This window comes from Palaemon carinicauda, chromosome 31 (genome assembly GCF_036898095.1).
Source record: "Palaemon carinicauda isolate YSFRI2023 chromosome 31, ASM3689809v2, whole genome shotgun sequence".
NCBI lineage: Eukaryota > Metazoa > Arthropoda > Malacostraca > Decapoda > Palaemonidae > Palaemon > Palaemon carinicauda.
The window spans coordinates 72,912,806-72,936,503 of record NC_090755.1 but is presented as its reverse complement, the minus strand read 5'-3'; the positions used below and the strand labels follow the sequence as shown (position 1 = coordinate 72,936,503).

Below are 23,698 nucleotides of genomic sequence, written 5' to 3'. Positions count from 1 at the left end.
TCGGCAGCCTTCGTGTCCGAGCTGGCTGCCTCCCCATGCCGTACCACTGAATGGATGCCAGTCCTTTTCTTGAACTTCTCAAACCACCCACGAGAAGCCTTAAACTCTGGGGGTTCCTGCTGGGATGTTCCTTCTCCTGCTCCTTCTTCGGCCTGAGCACGCACGAGATCACCGAAAATGGCGGAGGCCTTCTGGCAAATTGTAGTCTCAGTGATGGTGTCTCCTGAGATCTCTTTGTCCTTGATCCACACAAGAAGCAGCCTCTCCATCTCGTCATGCACGTGCGTTCTCTTGTTGGAGAAAATAGTGACGCCCTTAGGTGTTGCTGCTTTGATGGCCGCCTTCTGCTTCAGGATGGTGCCTATCGTAGACGGATTCCGGCCATACTCCTTGGCGATCGCACTTAAACGCATGCCAGACTCGTACTTTTTCACGATTTCAAGTTTCATCTCCATCGAGAGCATCGTCTTCTTCTTCTTTCCTTCGGCAACATTCTTGGGACCCATGGCTACAGTAATACGTAATATAATACACTACGTAATGTTATATACAGTCTATGTATAGTAAACACTAATGCAGTACAGTGCACAGTAACGAAAGTTTATTAACGATAACATGTGGCGTACGAATGTACTGTATATTAACACAAAGTCAAACAAGCGAAAGCACACAACACAATGTCTGTTAATGATACCGCGGTCGGAACGAAAAGAGAGAGAGAGAGATGAACGCCCGTGCGTAGGCAAGCTGGGATAGTTGCCGACCAATAGGAAAGCAGGATCTTATGGCGTCAGCTAGCGTCTGAGTAGGGAGATAACCAATGGGTGAGCGGGAGGCTGTAAGTGAGTCTACCCAAGTTCAAAGTCTGGCGGCGCGCGCTTTTCAAAATTACTCTCGGCGAAGAGTTGGGATCTCGTAAGGTTTTCGTATCCTGAAATTTTATCCGTATCCTGGGGCATAAAAATCTTCGAATCACTTTTCGCATCCTGAATTTTTCGTAAGCAGAAACTTTCGTATCCAGAGGTATCACTGTACTTTAAATAAATCTTGATACCATCTACCTGAGAAAAGATAATCTGTGGTAGGCCTAGATTTGTAAAATGAAGTTGGGTTAGGTAAAAGTTGCAAAATTAGTTAATTTGGTGTTTTCAGGGGTTTTGGTCAATTTCATTATATAGTCTGAAATAAATCGAGGTAAACTCTGAAAAGTCATGGAATTAAAATAAAATAGTCAAATGTTTCATACTGGAAAATACTTCAAAAAACCACAACTCGCTACCTAGTATAGTGGGTGATAACAAAGGTAGGAGCCAAGACTTTATAAAATTGTGGTGATATAAGATTTATATAGAAACTAACTACAGTATTATAGACTTTGAATTTATTCTTGATTTGCAATTGCAGAGCTGATATCTAAAAAACAAATTTAGCCCTAACTTAACCTAGCCTTCAGTACCATACCCCATTGAGTGGTGACTTGACCATATACTTACTTTAAGGCCTGATTTTCCGGTCCTGTACAGCAGGGGAACCCTACTCTCTACAGGACTTCCACAGAAGGCCTAAATTTATAAATCCAACCCAATCCAGTTCTCCAACCTGATAAGGTGATCTAAATCTCTTTGCAGTGTATTCACATTTACCTATCACAAGTGTCGATATCATATGGTGCAATTTAGGCTAAATGCCAGGAGGCCAGGAAGTCAAGCTGGCCATATGAGCACATAAAGTGAGGACAGATTAATGGTGAGGACACACTTCAATTAAAGCCATTACAGACTAGGTTCAGAAGGCCAGTCAGTCAAGGTGGCAGTATGTACATAAAACTTTTGAGTTTAGTTAAGGTTTGGTATACAGGAGAGTGGAAAGGCTAGTCAGACAGGATTGTAATTGATGCATATACAGGTAATGTGAGATGGCTAATCAATCCATGTTTTGGTAATGCCTGTGAGGGTGAGAACCTTTTAAGCCAAAATTACACCTGCTGCACACAAGATTTGAATGGTGCATCTTGGTTACTTAAGTGCCAAGGCTGGTTACATAAGAGTGCCAAGGTATATATAAAAGTTGTAAAGGTCAATTCATTTGTTGTGAGTAACTGATATAAGTATGTGAAGTCCAGTTTTGTGGGGTGAAATTGGTGTAAATGGGTGTGGTGGCCACCTAGTTTGGGTTTTGGCTACTACTGATATAAGAGGTTTGTCACTCTAGATTGCCAATAATAGAGGGTGTGAAGGTCTTAAGTTACATCAAAGTATATAATTATCTATGGACCAGTCAATTTAAAGTTTGACTAGTGAATGATCATGTCTGGGCTGGGAATAGAAATGACTTGGCAAAACTAGATATGTCATTGCTGGATACTTTTATATATAGCTCAGGGTGTTATGAATGATTTTATACTTGGTTATTCTTCTTGGTATAGGGTGGCCTATTTATAGTTTAATGAGAGGGGTAAGAAAGTATGTGGAAATGTATAATCCATATGATAGGTGATCTAATCAACAATTCTTGCCTTACATGAGCTGAAAGCCTAGGTATTATCATAGTAAAACACAGAGAAAGCTTTAGTAATAAAATAATGCGGTTTCATATAGAAAATCTGCAGTTTTCTTTTGAAAATGACTTGTCGCAAATTAATAGTTTATAAGATATATCCTAATTTATCCTATGGTAATGGGAGTCACGCAGTGGGGTCCGGGGGATTTTTGGTGGGGAAAATTTACTGGGGAATCTATATATGATGATAAAACTAACCTTTTATTTCTCTCTACATTTTTCTCTGGGACGCATAATAATGGGCATCCTATTTCCCTGAAATGTTTATTTAACTCTTTTGATTACATTTTACAAACCACACACATCTGCCCCTGTTAGTATGTGTCTTGTTGTGCAATAGTACTTTATACTTCCTGCGCACTAGCCCCCGTCCCACTTTCTACCACTGGAATTACTTCAGTTCGTTCATTCATACGTAGGTCACCCTCCTTCCATCCCCTACCATATGACGAAGTTTACTATATTTGTCGTGTTTATATTTTTTAGTGTAATGCAGGCAGTTCTGTGACAAACTTATCATTTTCTTAGGATGACGACCCCTGTTTTATTTAAGGGACAGTGACATTGCCCTATCAAGCAGGACAATGCCCAACAAACTGACCATATTACATATGATCAGCGCCCAAGCCCCTCTCCATCCAACTGGGACCAAGGAGGGCCAGGCAATAGCTGCTAAAGACTCAGCAGATAGACCTATAAACTCCCCCTAAACCCCCATCCTTAGCTCACAAGGATGGTGAGGTTGCAATGACCAAAGGAACTAACAAGTTTGAACAGGACTCAAACCCGTCTGACAATCGCCAGGCAAGGACGCTACCACCGGCCACCACAACCCTTCCTTTGTAATTGCATTACAAGTTGGTTTTGCATTATGGAGCCCAAAGTAACAAAGTTTAATGGCTGCCATTATGGATATATGGATGCTGTAGGCAAGTTTCTCAGTACAGTATTACTGAACACTTATTGTAGTGAACAATTATTTAATAGCTCATTGTCTTATCCTTCAAAAGTTTAATGTGTCCTAATTACGATTCTGAGTTGGATTTTAGGGAAGATCAGCACATTTTAAACAAGACTTACCTGGTGGTTATATATATAGCTTACGTCCCTGTCGTCATGGCAGAAAATTCAAAACTCGCGCCAATCGCCGATTGAATAGCCAGGTGTGCTACATGCGCGCCTCTAGCGAGGTACCTAGAAACCATTCCATCGGTATTCATATCTTCCCTGCCGGCGCTAGCGGTAACATTGGTTGGATATTCTCCTCGCTTTTTGACGGACTATTGCTGTCCCTTTGGTGAAGTACAATAATTCTGGTTTTTTGACTCTTGCTTTCTTGCTTGATTGGATTTTCATTTGGATACTCTAGTTATGTTATATGTTTGGATATTGATATTTTGACCCTTGCTTGTATTTGATCTCTTACAATGTTCAAAATGGCCACCCCCCTCTGGTAGTTTTAGGGTGTGTGCTAGTGGGAGTAAGACCCGATTATCAAAGGCCTCCATTGATCCTCATTCACTCTGTATTAAATGTAGAGGTAAAGTTTGTAAACTTCATGATAGGTGTGACGAATGCCTTATTTTGTCTGATCATGAGTGGCTGGATTTCAATTGCTATATGCCAAAGTTAGCAAGAGATTGGGTAAGACGTAGTTCTTCTCATTCTTCTAAAGATTTTTCCTCTTCCCATGTCACTGTTCCTATTCCTTCCCCTGTAGTGGTAGTTCCAGATCCCACTACGAGTACCACTGATGAACCAACACTTAAAGATATGATGTTGATTATCCAGGCGTTGGATGCGAAGGTATAGTCTATCGCTGCGGATAGAACGCAGTTAATGGCTGATGTTAAACAGCTGAAAAGTGCACGTGCTAGAGGTGCAGTGAGTGTTATTAGTGCTGTGAGGGGTGCGCCTGCTCGGGCTTGTCGTTCTCCTAGTCCTAGACCTCTTCCGAGCTCCCCAACCCCTTGGAGAAGGAATGTCGAAAGACGAAAGGAAACGAGACGCTTTAGCTCCCGAGCAGACGTTCCCTCGAGCGTTCCTATTGACGTTTCCCAGGACGTTTGCCCTTACCATAGTAAAGGTGAGGTTAAAGTGTTTGGCTCATCATCAGATAAGGATATTCCTAAAAGAGGTTGGCGTAAAATGTCAAGGCCTCTTAAGAGGAAATTTGACCAGTGTCCTTCCAGGACATCACAAGCAGGCTGTAGTCATTGGAGCAGCCCTGAACGCTTTTTGTCCGAGGAAAGCTCGCCTTCTCAGCGTCCTGCTAGGACATTAGATTCTGTTGAGAATCGTCCTGCTGTTGACCAGTTATCTGAACCGGGCGTGACATCGATTCATGCTCCTCCGCCCCCTTCAAATTGGCTCTCGCCCGCTGGTAGCTCTAAGCGGTCTTTGAGCGGTGGAGAGGACGAGCTTGCGATTGACATTTTGCAAGCAGATTCTACTTTTAATATGTTGCAAGAAAGGCAGCAGAAACTTTCATCATTCATGAAAAGCTACCAGAATACGGAAGTCTCCTCTCTAAAAGCTAAACGGCGCAAGACGGTGAGTCGGCAAATGCTTGTTGATCAAGTTTCTAAATGGGTTGAGCGTTCGGCTACGCGTAGCGATGAATGTGACGTTAAACGTACTACACGTGAGGTTGAACGTTCTGGCTTTCCGGAAGTAGTGTCCTCCTAATTGAGGTGCTGTTCATGCTCTTAGCAGTGATGATCGTCCTACTGAGAGCACTTTCGAGCGTTCAGCAAGGTGTGATGTCGAGCGTCCTCTTGAGTGTTCTTGTTTAGCTAAGCAGGACGTTGTGCTTTATTCTGTTCGTAAAACCGAGCGTCCTCCACGACGTGACGTCGAACGTGATGTCGGGCGTCCTCCACGACGTGACGTCGAACGTGATGTCGGGCGTCCTCCACGACGTTGACGTCGGGCGTCCTCCACGACGTTGACGTCGGGCGTCCTCCACGACGTTGACGTCGGGCGTCCTCCACGACGTTGACGTCGGGCGTCCTCCACGACGTTGACGTCGGGCGTCCTCCACGACGTTGACGTCGGGCGTCCTCCACGACGTTGACGTCGGGCGTCCTCCACGACGTTGACGTCGGGCGTCCTCCACGACGTTGACGTCGGGCGTCCTCCACGACGTTGACGTCGGGCGTCCTCCACGACGTTGACGTCGGGCGTCCTCCACGACGTTGACGTCGGGCGTCCTCCACGACGTTGACGTCGGGCGTCCTCCACGACGTTGACGTCGGGCGTCCTCCACGACGTTGACGTCGGGCGTCCTCCACGACGTTGACGTCGGGCGTCCTCCACGACGTTGACGTCGGGCGTCCTCCACGACGTTGACGTCGGGCGTCCTCCACGACGTTGACGTCGGGCGTCCTCCACGACGTTGACGTCGGGCGTCCTCCACGACGTTGACGTCGGGCGTCCTCCACGACGTTGACGTCGGGCGTCCTCCACGACGTTGACGTCGGGCGTCCTCCACGACGTTGACGTCGGGCGTCCTCCACGACGTTGACGTCGGGCGTCCTCCACGACGTTGACGTCGGGCGTCCTCCACGACGTTGACGTCGGGCGTTCGCGAGCGTTCCGAGGAGCGTCAAGGGTCTTTGTCAGAGGAAGAAGCTGATGTTCCTCTTTCGCCTACCAAGCCCTTTGTGGAGTTATCTGAAGAGGAACACTCTTAAGACTTTTCGTCCTTCGGTAAACTTAAAGAAGCTCCTGAAGATCTTTCATGGTGAGTTTCCAGAGTCTTTTGTTCCCGTGGCTCCACGATCGCCCCTATAGGAATTCACTCTAGGGAAGCCTAAGAAGAAGTCTATGTTCACTAGAATGATGCTGTCTCGTTCATCGAAAAGAGCACTTAAACTGAGGGGAGACAGGATGGAATCCAAGAAGGAACAAGGGAAAGCGGCCTTCGCGTTCCCCCCTACTAGGTTGGCATCTAGGTCCAGTATATGGTACAATACGGGAGAAGTTCTCGGCTTGGGAGTTACTGCCTCTGCCCAGGGAGATTTCTCAAGCCTGGTAGACTCTTCCTGTAGATCGGCCATGAGGAAGACCAAGGTTTTTTGGTCTACCTCTGAATTAGACCATTTGCTCAAAGGTGTCTTTAGACCCTTCGAGGTATTTAATTTCTTTGATTGGACTCTAGGGGCCTTGGGCAAGAAGGTCGCTACTCTCAAAGAAGGGGACTCTTCAAGCTTAATCCATGTCATGTCCTGCATGGGTAAGGCGTTGCGAGACGGGGTGAATGAGTTGGCAGCGATTTTTACAGCAGGCATCCTCAAGAAGAGAGCCCAGTTGTGTTTATTTCTGTCGGTAGGGGTTACTCCTTTTCAGAAATCTGAATTGTTGTATGCTCCACTGTTGTCATCTCTGTTCCCACAAGATCTTATTAGGCAAGTTTCTTCCTCAACGCAGAAGGCCATGCAAGACCTAGTCTCGAAGACGACAAGGAAAGTGGTGCCATCAACTTTCGTTAGCCGCAAACCTAAAGAAGTTACTCCTTTTCCAAAGTTTTCCCAGCCATTTTGAAGAAAGCCTTCCGTTAGAGGTAACTTTAAATCAGATGGAAGGGGAACTAAGAAAAGAGGAGCCAAGACAGGGCGAAGCAGAGTCTGACTGCTTTCGCCTTCAGGGAGTAGGAGCCAGACTACACACCTTCTGGCAGGCATGGAAGGAGAAGGGGGCAGATTTTTGGTCAGTACGACTTCTAAAGAAGGGCTACAGGATTCCTTTTATAAAGCAACCTCCTTTAAGGTTAACCCCAGTGGATCTCTCTCCCAGGTACAGAGAGGAATTAAAGGGGCAAGCATTACAGCTTCAAGTCTCTCTCTTGTTGGAGAAGGGGGCTATAGAAAGAGTACAGGAATGACAGTCACCAGACTTTTACAACCTCCTTTTCCTGGTTCCCAAGAACTCCCGGGGGGGGGGGGGGGGGGGGGGATGGCGTCCAGTTCTGGATGTAAGTGCTCTCAACAGCTTTATCCTGAAGACAAAGCTCTCGATGGAGACATTGAAGTCAGTGCTTGCAGTGGTAAGGAAAGGTGACTGGATGGTCTCACCGGACCTCCGTGATGCTTATTTCCCCATCCCGATTCATCCAAGATACAAGCACTTTCTGAGATTCATATTCCAGGGAGAGGTCTTTCAGTTTCAAGCCCTGTGTTTCGGCCTCAACACCGCCCCATAAATCATTACGAAGCTTATGCTCAATGTAGCAAGGATTCTCCACTCAAGAGGCATCAAAGCCTCCCTGTACCTAGACGATTGGCTTCTATGAGCTCGCTCTCAAGATCGCTGCCTGAAGGGTCTTCAGACAACATTGAAGTTGACAGAAGAATTGGGTCTTCTGGTCAACAAAGACAAATCTTCTCTAAAACCATCACACGAGATTCTATATTTAGGAATGATGATTCGGAGTAGATTTTTTCGGGCTTTTCTGTCTCCCTGAAGGACGGAGCAAGCCCTTCAGAAAATATGCGTTCCTAGGAGAGCAGAGATGTTCTGCGAGGAAGTGGATGAGTCTGTTGGGGACACTCTCCTCGTTAGAACAGTTCGTCTCTCTGGGAAGACTGAATCTTCGACCACTCCAATTTCACCTCAACACTTACTGGAACAGGGAGAAGGATTCAGAGAAGGGTGTGTATTCCTGTTACGGAGTCGATGAGACGTTGCCTCCAGTGATGGAACGACCCGATCAAGTTTCAGGAAGGTTGCTCATTAGAGCTGAAGAGCCCAGACCTAGTGTTGTGTTCCGACAGCTTGGGGTGGGGAGCAACACTGGCAAACTGAACGTGTCGGGGTTTGGACGGAAATTCAGAAGTCTTTCCACATAAATCAAAAGAAGCTGCTAGCAGTTCTTTTGGCCCTGAAGACCTTTGAAGTGTCAGTCCGGAACAAGATAATACAAGTCAATGCCGACAACACCACAGTATTGGACTACATTGCCAAACAAGGAGGAACGCACTCTATTTCCCTTTACAAGACGGCAAGAGATCTGCTCATCTGGGCAAAGGAAAGGCAGGTAATTCTACTTAAAAGGTTCATTCAAGGAGAAAAGAATGTTTTGGCAGACAGTCTCAGCAGGAAAGGACAAGTCCTATCCACAGAGTGGACTCTACACCTAGATGTGTGCAAAAGTCTGTGGAAGCTTTGGGGTCGCCCTTACATAGACCTGTTCGCGACCTCAAAGACCAAGAGGCTAGAGACATATTGCTCCCCAGTGCTAGATCTCGAAGCAGTACTTATGGACGCGTTCCTGCTAGATTGGTCAAATCTAGATGCGTACGCTTTTCCACCTTTCAAGATCCTGTACAAAGGGCTACAAAAGTTTGTAACAAGCGAAGGGACCAGAATGACCTTGATAGCCCCCTTCTGGCTCTCAAGAGAATGGTTCACAGAGGTACTGGAATGGATGGTGGACACTCCCAGAAGCCTCCCTTTGCGAGTAGATTTACTCAAACAACCCCACTTGGTAAGACACCATCAAAGTCTCCAAAGTCTTCGACTAAGTGCCTTCAGACTATCGAAACACTCACAAGAGCTAGAGGCTTTTCGAAGGAGGCAGCTAAAGCGATTGCAGGAGCTAGGTCTTACACCATCAGTGTATATCAATCCAAGTGGGAAGCTTTCAGGGAATGGTGCAGGGTCAACTCTGTTTCCTCTTCCAGTACCTCTGTAGCTCAAATTGCTGACTTCCTTTTATTCCTGAGAAAGAAACAAAGTTTTTCTACAGCAACTATCAAGGGATACAGGAGTATGTTGGCGACTGTAATCAGGCACAGAAACCTGGCCCTTTCAAATAATAAGGATCTACAAGAACTAATTAAATATTTTGAGACAATAAAGCAACGGCACCAAGATTCACCAGCTTGGAATCTGGATGTTGTTTTAAAATTTCTGATGAGTGACTGGTTTGAACCCCTGCACTCTACATCTCTGAAGGATCCTCACAATGAAAACCCTTTTCTTGGTTAGTCTGCTAACAGCCAAGAGGGTTAGTGAAGTCCATGCATTCAGTAGAAATGTCGGTTTTCAGGATAATAAAGTGATCTGCTCATTACAGTTGGGTTTTCTCGCTAAGAATGAGCGCCCTTCCCAACCTCGGCCTAAGGCTTTTCAGATTTTGCACCTGGCGGACGTGGTTGGAAATGAGTTAGTTTTATGTCCAGTAAGAGCTTTCAAGTTTTACTTGGACAGAACGAAAAAGTTAAAAGGCAAGTCAGAAGCACTGTGGTACTCGGTGAAGAAACCCTCCTTGCCAATGTCTAAGAATGCCCTGTCATACTTTATAGACTTTTAATTAAAGAGGCTCATTCTCATTGCAGTGAGGCAGACTTTAGTCTTTTAAAGGTCAAGACTCGTGAAGTGAGAGCTGTGGCAACCTTGGTGGCATTCAAACAAAATCGTTCGTTGCAAAGCATTATGGACACAACCTTCTGGAGAAGCAAATCTGTGTTCGCTTCACGCTATTTGAGAAATGTCCAGACTCTATATGAGGACCGATACTCTGGGACCGTTTGTAGCAGCAGGTACAATGGTGGGGGAAGGATCCACCACTACTTTCCCATAATCCTAATACCTTTTCTCCTCTTGGAACTTTTGTTTGGTGCTTTTATGGTTGTCTTGTGGAGATTGCGACAGTCTTCCGCAATCATTGACTTGTCAGGTGGTCTATTTTGTTCCTTGAAAGCGCCTCGGAAATGGGTATTAGAGGTGGCTCTGTCACAGAGAGGTGTGACCACTGGTTCGCAGCTCCTAGGGATCTTCAGCCCCCTGAGAGGACCGCTGGATCTCGTAAGGAGAGCAGACATAATGGCAGAGTATCATTGAAGTCGGCTTCCTTATCAGGAACAAACTCTTAAGTTTGTTTTGTATTCAAACTCTTAGCAGAATTCCAACTATATTGGCTGTCTCTAACCCTCCACCATAATGTTAATCAGCTATATATATAACCATCAGGTAAGTCTTTGTGTTTAAAAATGTTATTTTCATTATAAAATAAATTTTTGAACATACTTAACTGGTGGTTATATATAATTAAAATCCCCCCTTCCTCCCCTCTAGAGACTAGAGGCATGGAAGATATGGATACCGATGGAATGGTTTCTAGGTACCTCACTAGAGGCGCGCATGTAGCACACCTGGCTATCCAATCAGTGATGGGCGCGAGTTTTGAATTTTCTGCCGTGACGTCAGGGACGTAAGCTATATATATAACCACCAGGCAAGTATGTTCAAAAATTTATTTTAGAGTGAAAAGAACATTTTTCCACTGTACCTTGACTGTAAAGATTCCCAAGACAAATGAAAGTCATATAGGTGTCAATCATAAGGTAAGGAGTTATTTGTGATTAATTTTTAGTATGGGACCCAGGTATGGGGGTCGGGGGTGCTCGCCCCCGGGCAAAGTCTGTGACCTGGGTAGGTTTGTGACCTGGAAAGGGGTGTCCGGGAGCTTTCCTTCCAGCTAAGTCTGTGATCTGGGTATGGGGGCAGGGGTGCTTGCCCCCCAGCTAAGTCAGTGATCTGGGTAGGTTTGTGACCTGGGAAGGAGGGTCCAAGGGCTTGCCCCAGTCTAGGTCTGTAACCTGGGCACTACTAGGTTAGGTTAGGTGGGTTTGCTAGTTTGTGGCCTTTTAAAAATCTTGGTGTTATATAATTGCGTTTTCCTGTTTTCACCCACCTAAAGTCCCTGATTCCCAAGTGTGTTCATCGGGAAGGGGAGGAAAGAAGAGAACTGCTTATTTGTGGTGAAAATAGATTAAATTCGTTGAAAGAAAATCTCAGACTGTAGAAAAAAAATTTTCTCATGATAATGTAGTTGTGTTGTTCAATAACTTTACTAGTTTGTATTTTTTAATGCTTGAATGTCTAACCAAGAAAAATCTTGCTCATTGCTCCAAAACCACACAATAAATTCAAATAATTTTTACAAAGATCTACGGGGATAAGTTAATATAAATGAAGCTTGTGTCCATTTCAAAGAACAAAGTGATAATGTGAAAGGGTAATAAGTTTAAAACTATTGATCAATATGACAAATGCAACGAAACCTCCTGTTTTTAATTGTTGTAGAAGTGCAGGAAAATAATAATATACTTGATAGTGCGGCAAGGTGTGAAAGGTGAACTACACTCGGCTTAGAGCTTTAGCTCAGGGAGTTTATGCTTGAACTGAAAAGGAATAAAATTTAACAATTAAAGAAACCCTTTCTGGTAAAACTCTGGTACATAAGTGGTGGACTACCCTTAAATCTACTCTATACTATAGATGCAACAGTTCCTCCTTTACTTAACCAGATGGCTCTGTCACTCACTGTCCAAAGAAAAAGGCAACCCTTTTGGCTGATGTGTTTGACAGTAAACCGAATAATGAAAAATTTATCTTCCTCATTCCTGTTTACCCAAGGCTAAACTAACTAGTTTAGCTTATTGATCTCGTGAAATTAAAGCTCTTTTGATGGACCTTGATGCTCATGGAGGTGTACACCCAAATGATATTTTTCCTTTTTTTAATAACTAATGCAGATTTCCTAGCTTCAAAGTTATTTTGCACAAGATGGCAAGAAGAGAAACTTTTGGCACTTGTTTGAAAATCTGTAATCTGTAATGTTACTTCATTATGTAAATGTTTGTGGTAGCTCAAGTACAACTGAAGACTGCCCAATTTCCATAACTACGTATTATCTAAAGTTTTTGAGTCTCTAAATAAAAGCTCTAAATAGCTTTGCGAAAGGCAATAGTCTGTTCCCTAGTTTGCAATTTGGCTTTCGTAAAGGCCTTGGACCATGTGATGCCCTTCTTACGATCGCCAATGCTGAACAGAGATCTCTTGATTGTGGTCAGGAAGTTCGTATGATAGGCCTTGATTTCAGTTCTGCCTTTTGACAGTTACTAATGAGGCTCCTGTTTTCAAATTCAAACATTTGTGAGATGGGTCTATTAACATTATTACTGAACTTCTAAGTAATAAATTGCAAACAGTTGTTGTTGGGCATCATAGCGATTATAGGAAAGTGATCTAGTATTCCTAAGGGTAATGTACTTGGCCCATTACTTTTCATACTATACACTATACACATATGTGGTTTGGCCTAGAAATCAAACTTGTTGCATATGCAGATGATGCTACTCACTTTGCATCAATTCCACCTTCTGTATGAAGAAATGGGGGTTGCTGAATCTTTCAATAGATATTTGGCTAAAAGTTTTGCATGGTGCAAAACATGGGACATGGAGTGGAATCCAAACAAAACTCACAAGTATGATTGTAAGTAGGTAGAGAACAATTGCTCCTTTACACCCGGGTTTTAGCACTGATAATGTTTCTTTAACTCTGACTTTTAAAGTTTTAGATGTGATTCTTGATAATGCTTTTACATTTGAGGAACACATTAAGTCTGGCTCTTCTATTGCACAAAAAATTACTCAGAGTAATATTTTCAGCGATCAGTCTATTCTTTCATTCTAGCTTGTTTAGATAATTTTTCTCCTCGTCTGGTCCCTCTTAACGAGAGAATGCCTTGATGAAGTCATTGGGCTTCAGCACGGCATATCATTCCCGTGCTGAAGGCTTGTGACGGGCAAGAGGGCTCTCGAACTGGGGAATTTCTTTTCCTCAGTTTGACTCTAAATTTCTCTCATTCTTTTTCTATTACCTCTTATTGCTTATTCCTCCTTCATAATTATCAGCTGTCTCCAACCTTGCTGTCAAAACTCTTTTACCCATTTCACTGTCCAGGTTTTTCAGAGGGGACATTGTATCCATGATCGGTTTTTATTTCAAAATCAATTGTGGGAGCTGTGGTGGTCTTGCCAACTGCCCGAAAATGTTTGGACACCTAGGAGTGTCAGTATTCCCATACTGGCACGCGGAACTATCTCTTAGGAAATTTGGCCTTCGGATTCCAGGGGTTGGCGATTTTATAGAGATAGGACTCTCGGCATTCTGTCCGGTTTGCCTGCCACTATGATTAGAGTGGGGATGATTGTATTCATGAAATGCTCTCAGTCCCATCAAGCGGGTTTGGCATACACTTGAGCCACTCTAATCATAGTGGTACCATCCCTTTGTGGTAGGGTAGGGAGTGGACATTTGGTAAGCAGCTTTCACAGGTGTCATTGGTGGAGAAATTAATTCCAGGAAAGGCTAACGGTGTCTTCTTTGGAATTTCAGACAGTCTTAATTTTTTCTCTCCCTTAAACTATATTTTTTTCCATTGTTTTTTTTTTTCATTGTTATTATGACCCCTTCCCTCCCCCTGAAAAATAATTAATGAGTAAACTTAATATTCCCCGTACCCCTGGATCAAATGGCGAACCCCAGACACCGTTGACGACTTCTGCTTGTTTAAATAGGGAAAGCTCTGTTGACAACCTCGGCAATAAAAAGGATTCCTCCAACAATACTTTTTTGACCAGTGTTGTTAAAGACAATTTATCGGCACTGGTGGAAAATGATGCTTGTAATAACCGTAATACTTTACTCTCTGGTTCTGGCTCATTACCAGATCCAACAAAAAATCTGAAAATTCTCCACTTAAAAAACATACCAATTGGTTGTAGCTATGACATAATTCATGAAGCCTTCTGTAGATTTGGAGCAATCAAAGAAATTTTAATGGAGCTTAATGGTAGTAAAGGTTTTTGGGAAGCTTGGGTATCATTTTCAAGTTTTGAGATTGCTTTAGAAGCAAATAAAAATTTAGAGAGCATAAAAATTGACAATTGTTTGATTTCTGGGGCTTTATGTGATAAAGCACCAAGACACCTAGAGGTATATAAACCAGAAGAATGGATGGAAAAAGAAATAGAGCATAGACTTCCAGAAGTAAGAACCCCCAAGCCCCCAACATGGATAATTGCATCTGGAAAGATAGATAATTATAACTATTATAAGATGAGTAAATTTATACAAAAAAAAGTTGGTTTAATTAAAAGTAAGGATATTAGTAGATACGGTAAGCAATCTGTTTTGATTAATGCAAAATCAGATACTCAAGCTCACATGCTTTGTGGCATGAAGATTGCAGAAATTGATCCTATTAAGGATATTAAACCACATATGAGCTTCAGCTATGGTAAAGGAGTAGTTTTTGATAAAGATCTATATGAATTCTCAGAACCAGAAATTCTGGACATGTGCCCTGCTAATGTTTGGAAAGTAAGTAAGATTCCTCAAACAAGCATGGTAGTTTTAACATTTGAAACCCCTGTTATACCAGATCATATAATTATTGAGAATGAAAGAGTACGTGTTCGAGAATATAAACCTAGGCCTTTACAATGCTTTAATTGTTTCAAGTACGGTCACCCTTCCCGGTACTGCAATAATACGAAGATCTGTATTAACTGTTCTTTGTTAGAACATGGCCAATGCAACAGAGATACAACCTGTGCAAACTGTAAAGATAATCATAAACCAAATGATAAAAGATGTAGAGAATACAAGAATGAAGAAGCTGCAATCTTGAAAGCAAATGCTGAACATATAAGTGTAGGTTATGCAAAGCATTTACTCAATCGGCAACTTAATTTTGCTCGCGCGGTTAAGATGCCAACAAAAGATTATAATCCACTACCCCTTACTACCACAGGGGGACCAGTGGCAGCACCTGGCCCGTCAGGTGCATCTCCCTTAGTGGTAGTAGCTCAGCCATCTGGGTCAAGTGCTCAGGCTATAAAAGCCAGAGCACAAACCTCCAAAGAGGTCAATATGGTGTCCAACACACCAAAAGTATTGTCACCGATAGGAGCATCTCCCCTAGAGGTAGTAGCCCAGCCTTCTGGGTTAAGTGCTCGAACTGTTGAAGTTCTAGCACAATCCTCCAAGGAAGCCAATGTGGCTTCCACCACCTTAAATGTATTGTCTCAGGCAGAATCTCTACCTGATTTGATGGAGATTGGAAAACAAGATCTTCCAAAGAGGAAAAGGTCCCCATCATCCTCACCTTCATCTAAGTCAGGTAAGTGCCCTACTGCTCATGATCCTAAGGTTGACTCTTATAAAGATGCTAGAAAGAAAGAAAAGAAGAGTGGTGGCCTAGTAAAGCCTTCCATCTCCAGGCCTTACATGGCTTCATCTGAAAAGTCCCAAAAGACAAATGAGACAAAGAAAAATAATAACAAAAGATAATGTCTATCATCCAGTGGAATTGCAGAGGTCTAAGTACTAGCATTGAGCAAATAAAAACTTTAACCAGGGACTCAGACACGAAGGTAATTTGCCTACAGGAAACCAAGATCAGTGACAAACCATTTAATCCTGGACTCAATTATCATTTTTGTAGATCCCCTCCTTTGCAAGCTGCAAGAGCTCAAGGTGGTACAGGTTTTATTATTCACAAATCTGTAAAATTTGAAACAATCCCACTCAATACACCACTACAGGCATGTGCAGTTAGAACTCATATTGGGAAAAAAATTACTTTATGCTCGCTATATATTGAACCATCCTTAGAACTTTTCCTCTTAGATCATGCTGGTAATCCAAGAAGGCTTAGACTTTCTGACCTCCAAGACTTGATCAATCAGCTTCCTGCCCCTTTTATTTTAATGGGTGATTTTAATGCAAAGCATACTTTATGGGGTGGAAATGTGTGCGATAGATGGGGTAATCTTGTTGAAGAATTAATCGACAACAATGATGTAATACTAATGAATAATGGTTCTCCAACTAGGTATGATGTATTCCACAACTCTACATCAGCCATTGATTTGTCAATCTGTTCCTCATCCATTCGATTGGACTACCTTTGGTCAGTAAATGAACACCTACATGGCAGTGACCATTGGCCAATAATGTTAAATTATGTCCATAATCTTCCTTCTCAGTGTCCACCAAAATGGAAGATAGATGAGGCAGACTGGGCAGCTTATGAAAACTGTTCACACACTGATAAAGAATATGATGAATTTACATCTCCAGTGCATGCCTATCAACATCTTGAAAATATTATTGATGATAATGCTAGCAAGTTTATACCTAAAACATGCGGTTTACCTCATCGCTCTGTAGTTCCTTGGTGGAGTAAAGAATGTGCCAACGCAAGAAAAGTGACCCGAACTTGCTTCAGAAGATACTTGAGGACAAACTATTTAGCAGATAGAATAGCATATCTCAGAGCCTGTGCCAAACAAAAAAGAATTTTTAAAAAAGCAAAGAGAGCATCTTGGAAGAAATATATATCTAATATTAATACCAAAACTCCTTCAAAGGAAATATGGGACAAGATTAGAAAACTTCAAGGTAAATTCGTCCCTAAGCCTCTACCAATATTAAGGGAAAATAATAGATATATATCTGACCCCAAAGATGTAGCAGAGGTTCTTGCTAAGCACTTTGCTCATGTATCAAGTGCTGACAACTATTCCCCAGCATTTCAACAAATTAGAGCATCAACATCTGTTGTTCCTCCTGCTTCTTCAAATACTGAAGCTTTTAACCTGCCTTTTAGTATGGAGGAGATGCAAAATGCTATCTCCAGCTCTTCTTTAACTGCCCCAGGTGAGGATGGCATCCGGTATGAAATGATATCACATCTTCCAGTGGATACCAAGGAATTTTTATTAGAAACCTTTAATGGTCTATGGGCTTCCCATACATCTCCTGATTCCTGGCATACTTCAATTGTAATTCCAGGCCACAAGTCTGGTAAAGACCCAGAACTGCCATCTAGTTATAGGCCCATATCCTTGACCAGTTGCATATGCAAACTATTTGAGAGAATGATCAACAACAGACTTGTGTGGTATCTAGAATCAAAAAATCTTTTATCTAACAGACAGTTTGGTTTCAGGAAGAACCGAAGTACTCTGGACCCTTTGCTGATGTTATCAAGGGAAATTTCAAATGCTTTTTCTAACCAAAACCAGGTGGTGGGTGTCTTTTTTGACCTCGAAAAGGCATATGACACCACCTGGAGGGGTGGTATTTTAAAGCAATTGGCCTCGTGGGGTATAGGAGGACATATGTTCTCTTTTATTGAAGAATTTTTATCAAACCGCTCCATTAAAGTGAGAGTAGGGTCAGAACTATCTTCATCCTACATGCAAGAAGAAGGTGTCCCCCAAGGCAGCGTATTGAGTGTGACCTTGTTTGCTGTTGCAATTAATAGTCTCATTAGTCACATACCTCCTGGCATACAAGGATCACTATTTGTCGATGACTTTGCAATTTATTGTAGTGGATCATCTGCACTACAAGCATGCCAAAATCTTCAAATTGCAATAAATGCTGCTTCCGCATGGGCAAATTCTCGCGGATTCATGTTTTCTCCTCAGAAGACCAAAGCCATTCGCTTTACTCGTACTCGTAAAAGGGAAGAGATCCCCACCCTTTTCTTAAATGATTGTATTTTGCCATATGAGGATAGTGTCAAGTTTCTTGGAGTCATTTTCGACAAGAAAATGACATTTGGTCCCCATATAAATGACCTATCTATCAGGGTTAAGAAGTCACTGAACATTCTGAAAGTGATATCGCATTTTGATTGGGGTGCTGATAGAACAACTTTGCTTAGAATTTATACATCTTTGTGTCTGAGCAAGTTAGACTATGCATGCCAAATATATGGGTCAGCTACAAAGACTTTACTTGGAAAACTTGATATTGTTCACAATGCTGGGCTTCGCATCTGCACAGGTGCTTACAGAACATCTCCCATTGACAGTCTCTATGTTGATTCTGGCATACCTCCCCTTTCCATTCGCAGAGAGGAGTTGAGTTTGAGGTTTTTAGCTAGGTCCCTTGCTGTGAGAAACAATCCTAACTGTAAATATGTTAGGGCGCCTTTAGATCGGGCTCCTAACAGATCTAGAGTGCCTAAGCCTTTGGAAGTACAGCTGAAAAATGATGCTAGAGAAGTAGGCTTGTTAACAGCACAGATAGCAGAGGTAGGATATCCCAAGTCTCCTCCTTGGTGTAATCCACCTGTTAAAGTATGTTTTACGGCAGGAGGGAAAAATACCTTACCTAGTAGGGTAATGAAAAGTGAGTTTTTAAATCATGCTGCTCAACATCATGGGAAACATGTTTTTACAGATGGCTCCAAATCGGCTGCAGGAGTTGGAAGTGCAGCTGTGGTGGGGGATATTGTTATTAGAAGGAAACTCCCATCCTCTTGTTCAATTTTTACTGCTGAGCTGTACGCAATAATTCTCGCAGTCCAACATATTTTTAAAAATGGCAACCAAAATAGTTTTTATACAATTTTTACGGATTCCAATAGTGTTTTACTCTCATTAAAACAAATTATGCCAGGCCATCATCTAGTACAAGAGGTGCAGGACTGGTTAGTACTTCTGCAGTCTAGGAAGAGTATCAGTGTTCACTTCTGTTGGGTCCCTGCCCATGTTGGGGTGGATGGGAATGAACAAGTAGATAAGGCAGCAAAGGAAGCTTCAGGGCTAAGTAATCCATCCCCCTTGAGTATTCCTTACAAAGATCTTAGAAGTGAGATTCATCTTTACTGTAAAAATAAGTGGCAAGCTCGATGGTCTGAACGGACCACCAATACAAAATTGAAACAAATCCACCCATTGGTGGATAAATGGTCATCTTGTAATTCTACAAGTAGAAGGGATACCATTATTTTAACTAGGCTGCGTATTGGCCATACACATGCAACGCACAATTATTTAATGAAGAGTGGGGAAGGGAGACAGGCCCCTCTTTGTAATACCTGTCAAGTGACAATGGATGTTAAACATATTTTAGTCGATTGTCCTGTTTTTAATCTCCAGAGGAGGACACATTTACTCCAGGACAAACCGTTAAGAGATATACTGGGGGAAAACTGTAATACCCTGAACTTGAGAAAATTTATACAAAGTATTGGGTTATATTACGAGCTATAATTGATTTTATTAATTTATTTATTTATTTTACCCTTTTAATCCCTATTTATTTCACATCTAGATTTTATTGTATGAAAGTGTTACGATTTGTATTAAAGGTTAAAATGATACTAAATGTTGTGAGTGTACAGATATGATTGAATGATTTTAGTTATATAGCGCTGAATGGCCTTTGATGCCCCAGTGCTTGGCTTAATGCCTAAATCCCATATTCAATTCAATTCAATCCTCGTCTGGTCTTCAGCTGCTGATTCCCATCTTAATTTCTTTGACAGGGACTTTGTTTATTAAATTTTATTCCTGATCTAGATATTAATCTCTGGCATACTCATTCAATTAGTTCGTTATGCATGTTGCATAAGATTCTACATGATTCTAAACATCCTTTATATTCAGATCTTCCCAGACAGTACTACCCTGTTAGTAATTCTAGGTAGTAGTTATTTCTGATATTCAGGCCTTCATCATGAGGCAAAATACTGCACAGTATTCTATAAGTTTTATTTTGGCTTTGACAAAGTTGTGCAATGATGTTCCTAATCAGGAAGTTGAATCGGTAGAACTTCAAAAGTTCAAATTTGCTGACATATTTATCTTTTTACAGTTTATATATGAAAGCGCTGTTGTAATGCTGTTACTTTATTTGAAATATTTTGTAACGTTACAGTTCTTAAAATTTTTATCTTGATTCTTGATTACTATTCATATAGTTTATTTCTTTTCCCCACTGGGCTATTTTTCCTCGGAGCCCTTGGGCCAAAAGCATCCTGCTCATCTAATTATGGTTGTAGCTTAGCTAGTGACAATAACAATAAGGACAATGATAATGTGATACAGCTAGCTTGGTTGATGAGGAATGATGGATGACCTATCTCCTTATTTCTTTTACCTAAAATCAAAGGTTCCTAACTCTGTATTGAAGGCCTGAAATCTCATCAAGCATATTTGAGGTGCTTCTTGTGTGGATAATTTTGGATATATTTTTCCCAGGGTAAATTCATAGTAAAGCATTTAACCATAAATAAAATAGGTATAACATAGCAAATGCTAACCATTTGGAATTTCTTAAATATTTTGAGTTTAATAAGAATTTCTGCAAATATTTGTCAGATACAAGAGATTGGCCCAATGGTGCAGGAAGAAAATGGCACACCAGCGCCTACTGATGACCCAAAGCTAGCAGATGACCCAATGCAAATTGATAATCCAGAGGCAGTCGATGCAGCAGAGGCTGCTAGCAGTTCAGTGCCAGTTGACGACAGTTCAACTGCCTGCAGTTTATTCCCTGATGTTGTTCTAAGGTCATCTGACAACACTCGGAGAGATAAGCGGAAACTTTCACGTTTAACAAAATCTATGCCAATAGCAGGCACACCATACCATTATTTACCAGAGAATCCCACTGTAAGTGAAGAGAAGGCGAAATCAATCCTTAAACGTAGGACAGTCTGCGGTGCAACGCCTGTTGCTGTAAGTTTATGAAATTTATATTTTACTGCTTTACTTTATCTACTGTAATTTAGGAAAACTATATCTGTGCTTGCATTGTGAAGTCACTCAAAAGAAATTTGAAACAAGGTGCTTTTTTCTCTAGATTAATTTTATTCTAATTTCAGTGTCCTAAAAGATTTGGATCTAAAATTTAGCAGTAAAAAGGGATATGAATAAGACTAATAACTAGTTAATAAATTAATATTATTTCTAACTAAAGCTACCCTAACACTTGCCCGATTTTTGTCTCCGCAATGTGTCAGGGCAAGGCATGCTATTTTAGTGGCATGCAGCAAGAAGCATAGTTTCAACTTGGTTTTTTTTATGTACAAAAAGTTTGCACTATTTACACAATGTGTGGCCAATAATGGGCTGCATTGGTACATAATGACACATAATGGCTCTACTTGTTTACTCATAGGTTAAGTGTGCACACACTGTCTGCAGTGTTCATACAATCTTATGCTAGGTTCATGCAAGTGGTACAAACATTTGGGTGTGGCGAATTTTTTAACTCTTTACAACATATGCCAGCATGCACCTCCACACCCTTCAGACTCCTCATTTTCGTTCCTGAAGACTTGAATCACCGACACACTGAAGCGTGCACCATTATAGGACAAAAATTGTGCAAGTGTCAGTGGCATAAGGGTAAACTGGTGCATTGTAGATTAAAAATGTTTACAATAATAGATTTTCTGACATTTAAATACAGGATACTTTGGAAGATGAATTTAAGGCAATATCCCTGGAGGTGAGACCCACTGGTTTACAAGATGCTTGTTTTCAGGTTAGTGGTGTCGTCTTGTTAATGACATAGTGCCAACTTGGGCACTTGTTCCAAGATTTACCGTTAGGGTTATTAGGATACTTAAATGCTTGCAAATTTAAAATATCATTCCTGGTTTTTAAGATTTGGATTAAAGTATGATTTCGTATGGCCATTTATGTAAACTGTAATACAATTTTTTTTGCTTTTCATTGGATTATAAGTAATATTTTTTATCTTGGCTTCCTTATTATAACCTGAAAGTAAATAAACTTGGTATATTTGCTATGAGGTTTTCTTCTGAAAGTAATTTTAAAAGTATTATTCGGCCTGGTCTAGAGTGTACTAATTTAAAATGAAGGGCCCCCATTATTATGTTGTAGGAAACAGTTAAAGTTGTTTACAATTCAGGAAGCTCAAAGCAATTTTGTAAATTCTTATTAATGCTGTTAGCACTCAGAGCACCTACAGTATAGCAATGTATGAAAAAAGTGGCTTTAGTCTCTATATTTTTCAGATTGTTATGAAAGGAAAACTGGCTAAAGAACCTACCAGTAAAACTGTATCGGAGAAAAGTTTGGCACAGTCAGAATCAAGCTCCGCAGGAGGAAGCAGCGGAGATACGGTAGGGGTTGGAGAATTAATTCATTGTATGAATATTCCGACCTATTACAACTTTGTCTCAAAGATAGCTACTTTGGGATTTTGGTCTGATTTTGAGATTTTAAGGAAGTATAAAGTACCAAAGAATTGCAGTCCACAGTATTGTACAGATGAATATTAATTATTCTAAAGTACAAGGAATGGATTTGCTTTACTGCACAAAATACACAATCATTGACAAAAAGTAAAATAGTGGAGGTGGACTTACTACATAACACTGCTCTCAGGCCTATGCCAGGCCTGCCAAGCCTCCCACAATAGCAGTGGTTGAATGACTGTTTACAGTAGGCATTGGAACCCCTGTGCATCGATATATTTTACTTTGTTTACAACTTATAACTAATTCTATTGGCAGAGTAAAAGAATGGATACTGGAGAACTTTCCTCGAATACTAATGCCCCCTAATTAGATACAAGAATTTTTAGGGGCTAAATACTGCTAGTTCCTTCTGCAGCACTCTGCAGACATGACATAAAAATCTTTGCAACATTCCTGTTTCTCTTCTTTCATCTTTCTGCTCAATCACTTACTTCTCTTTTTCTGCTCAATCACTTCGACTTCTCTTTCTATTGCAACTTCAGGGTCATTTCCCCACTCCACCTCTGTAGAATGACCTTCGCGAGCCCAGAGCTTGGGAATGTCATTCAAATTCTTTAAAATCCATCAATCATGTGTAATATTTAATTTCACAGTGAGGACAATGGAATACTTAACAACCTAACTTTATTTTTTTCATAAGACTTTTCAAAATAGTAGAGCAGATTTCCCCAATAAACAGTTACAAAAAGGTCTGTAGCTTGGCTGAGTAAATATTTATTTATTTATATATATATATATATATATATATATATATATATATATATATATATAGACATATATATATATAGACATATATATATATATATGTAGACATATATATATATATATAGACATATATATATATATATATATACATATATATATATATATATAGACATATATATATAGACATATATATATAGACATATATATACATATATATATATATAGACATATATATAGACATATATATATATAGACATATATATATAGACATATATATATATATATAATATATATATAGACATATATATATATAGACATATATATATATATATAGACATATATATATATATATATATAGACATATATATATATATATATGTCTATATATATATATGTCTATATATATATATATATATAGACATATATATATATATATATACATATATATATATATATAGACATATATATATATATATATAGACATATATATATATATATAGACATATATATATATATAGACATATATATATATATAGACAT

General features: G+C 40.8%; 1 protein-coding gene across 1 annotated transcript in view; it reads left to right on the top strand.

Moving 5' to 3' along the window:
- Positions 1–23,698, top strand: part of LOC137624536 (uncharacterized) — a 46,503-nt gene that overhangs the window by 7,061 nt on the left and 15,744 nt on the right. Inside the window, exons 2-4 of the mRNA XM_068355415.1 lie at positions 20,541–20,900; positions 21,637–21,711; positions 22,208–22,315. Coding sequence (XP_068211516.1) covers positions 20,559–20,900; positions 21,637–21,711; positions 22,208–22,315 — 525 coding nt within the window. The 5' untranslated portion in view covers positions 20,541–20,558. The remainder of the gene's footprint in view (positions 1–20,540; positions 20,901–21,636; positions 21,712–22,207; positions 22,316–23,698) is intronic.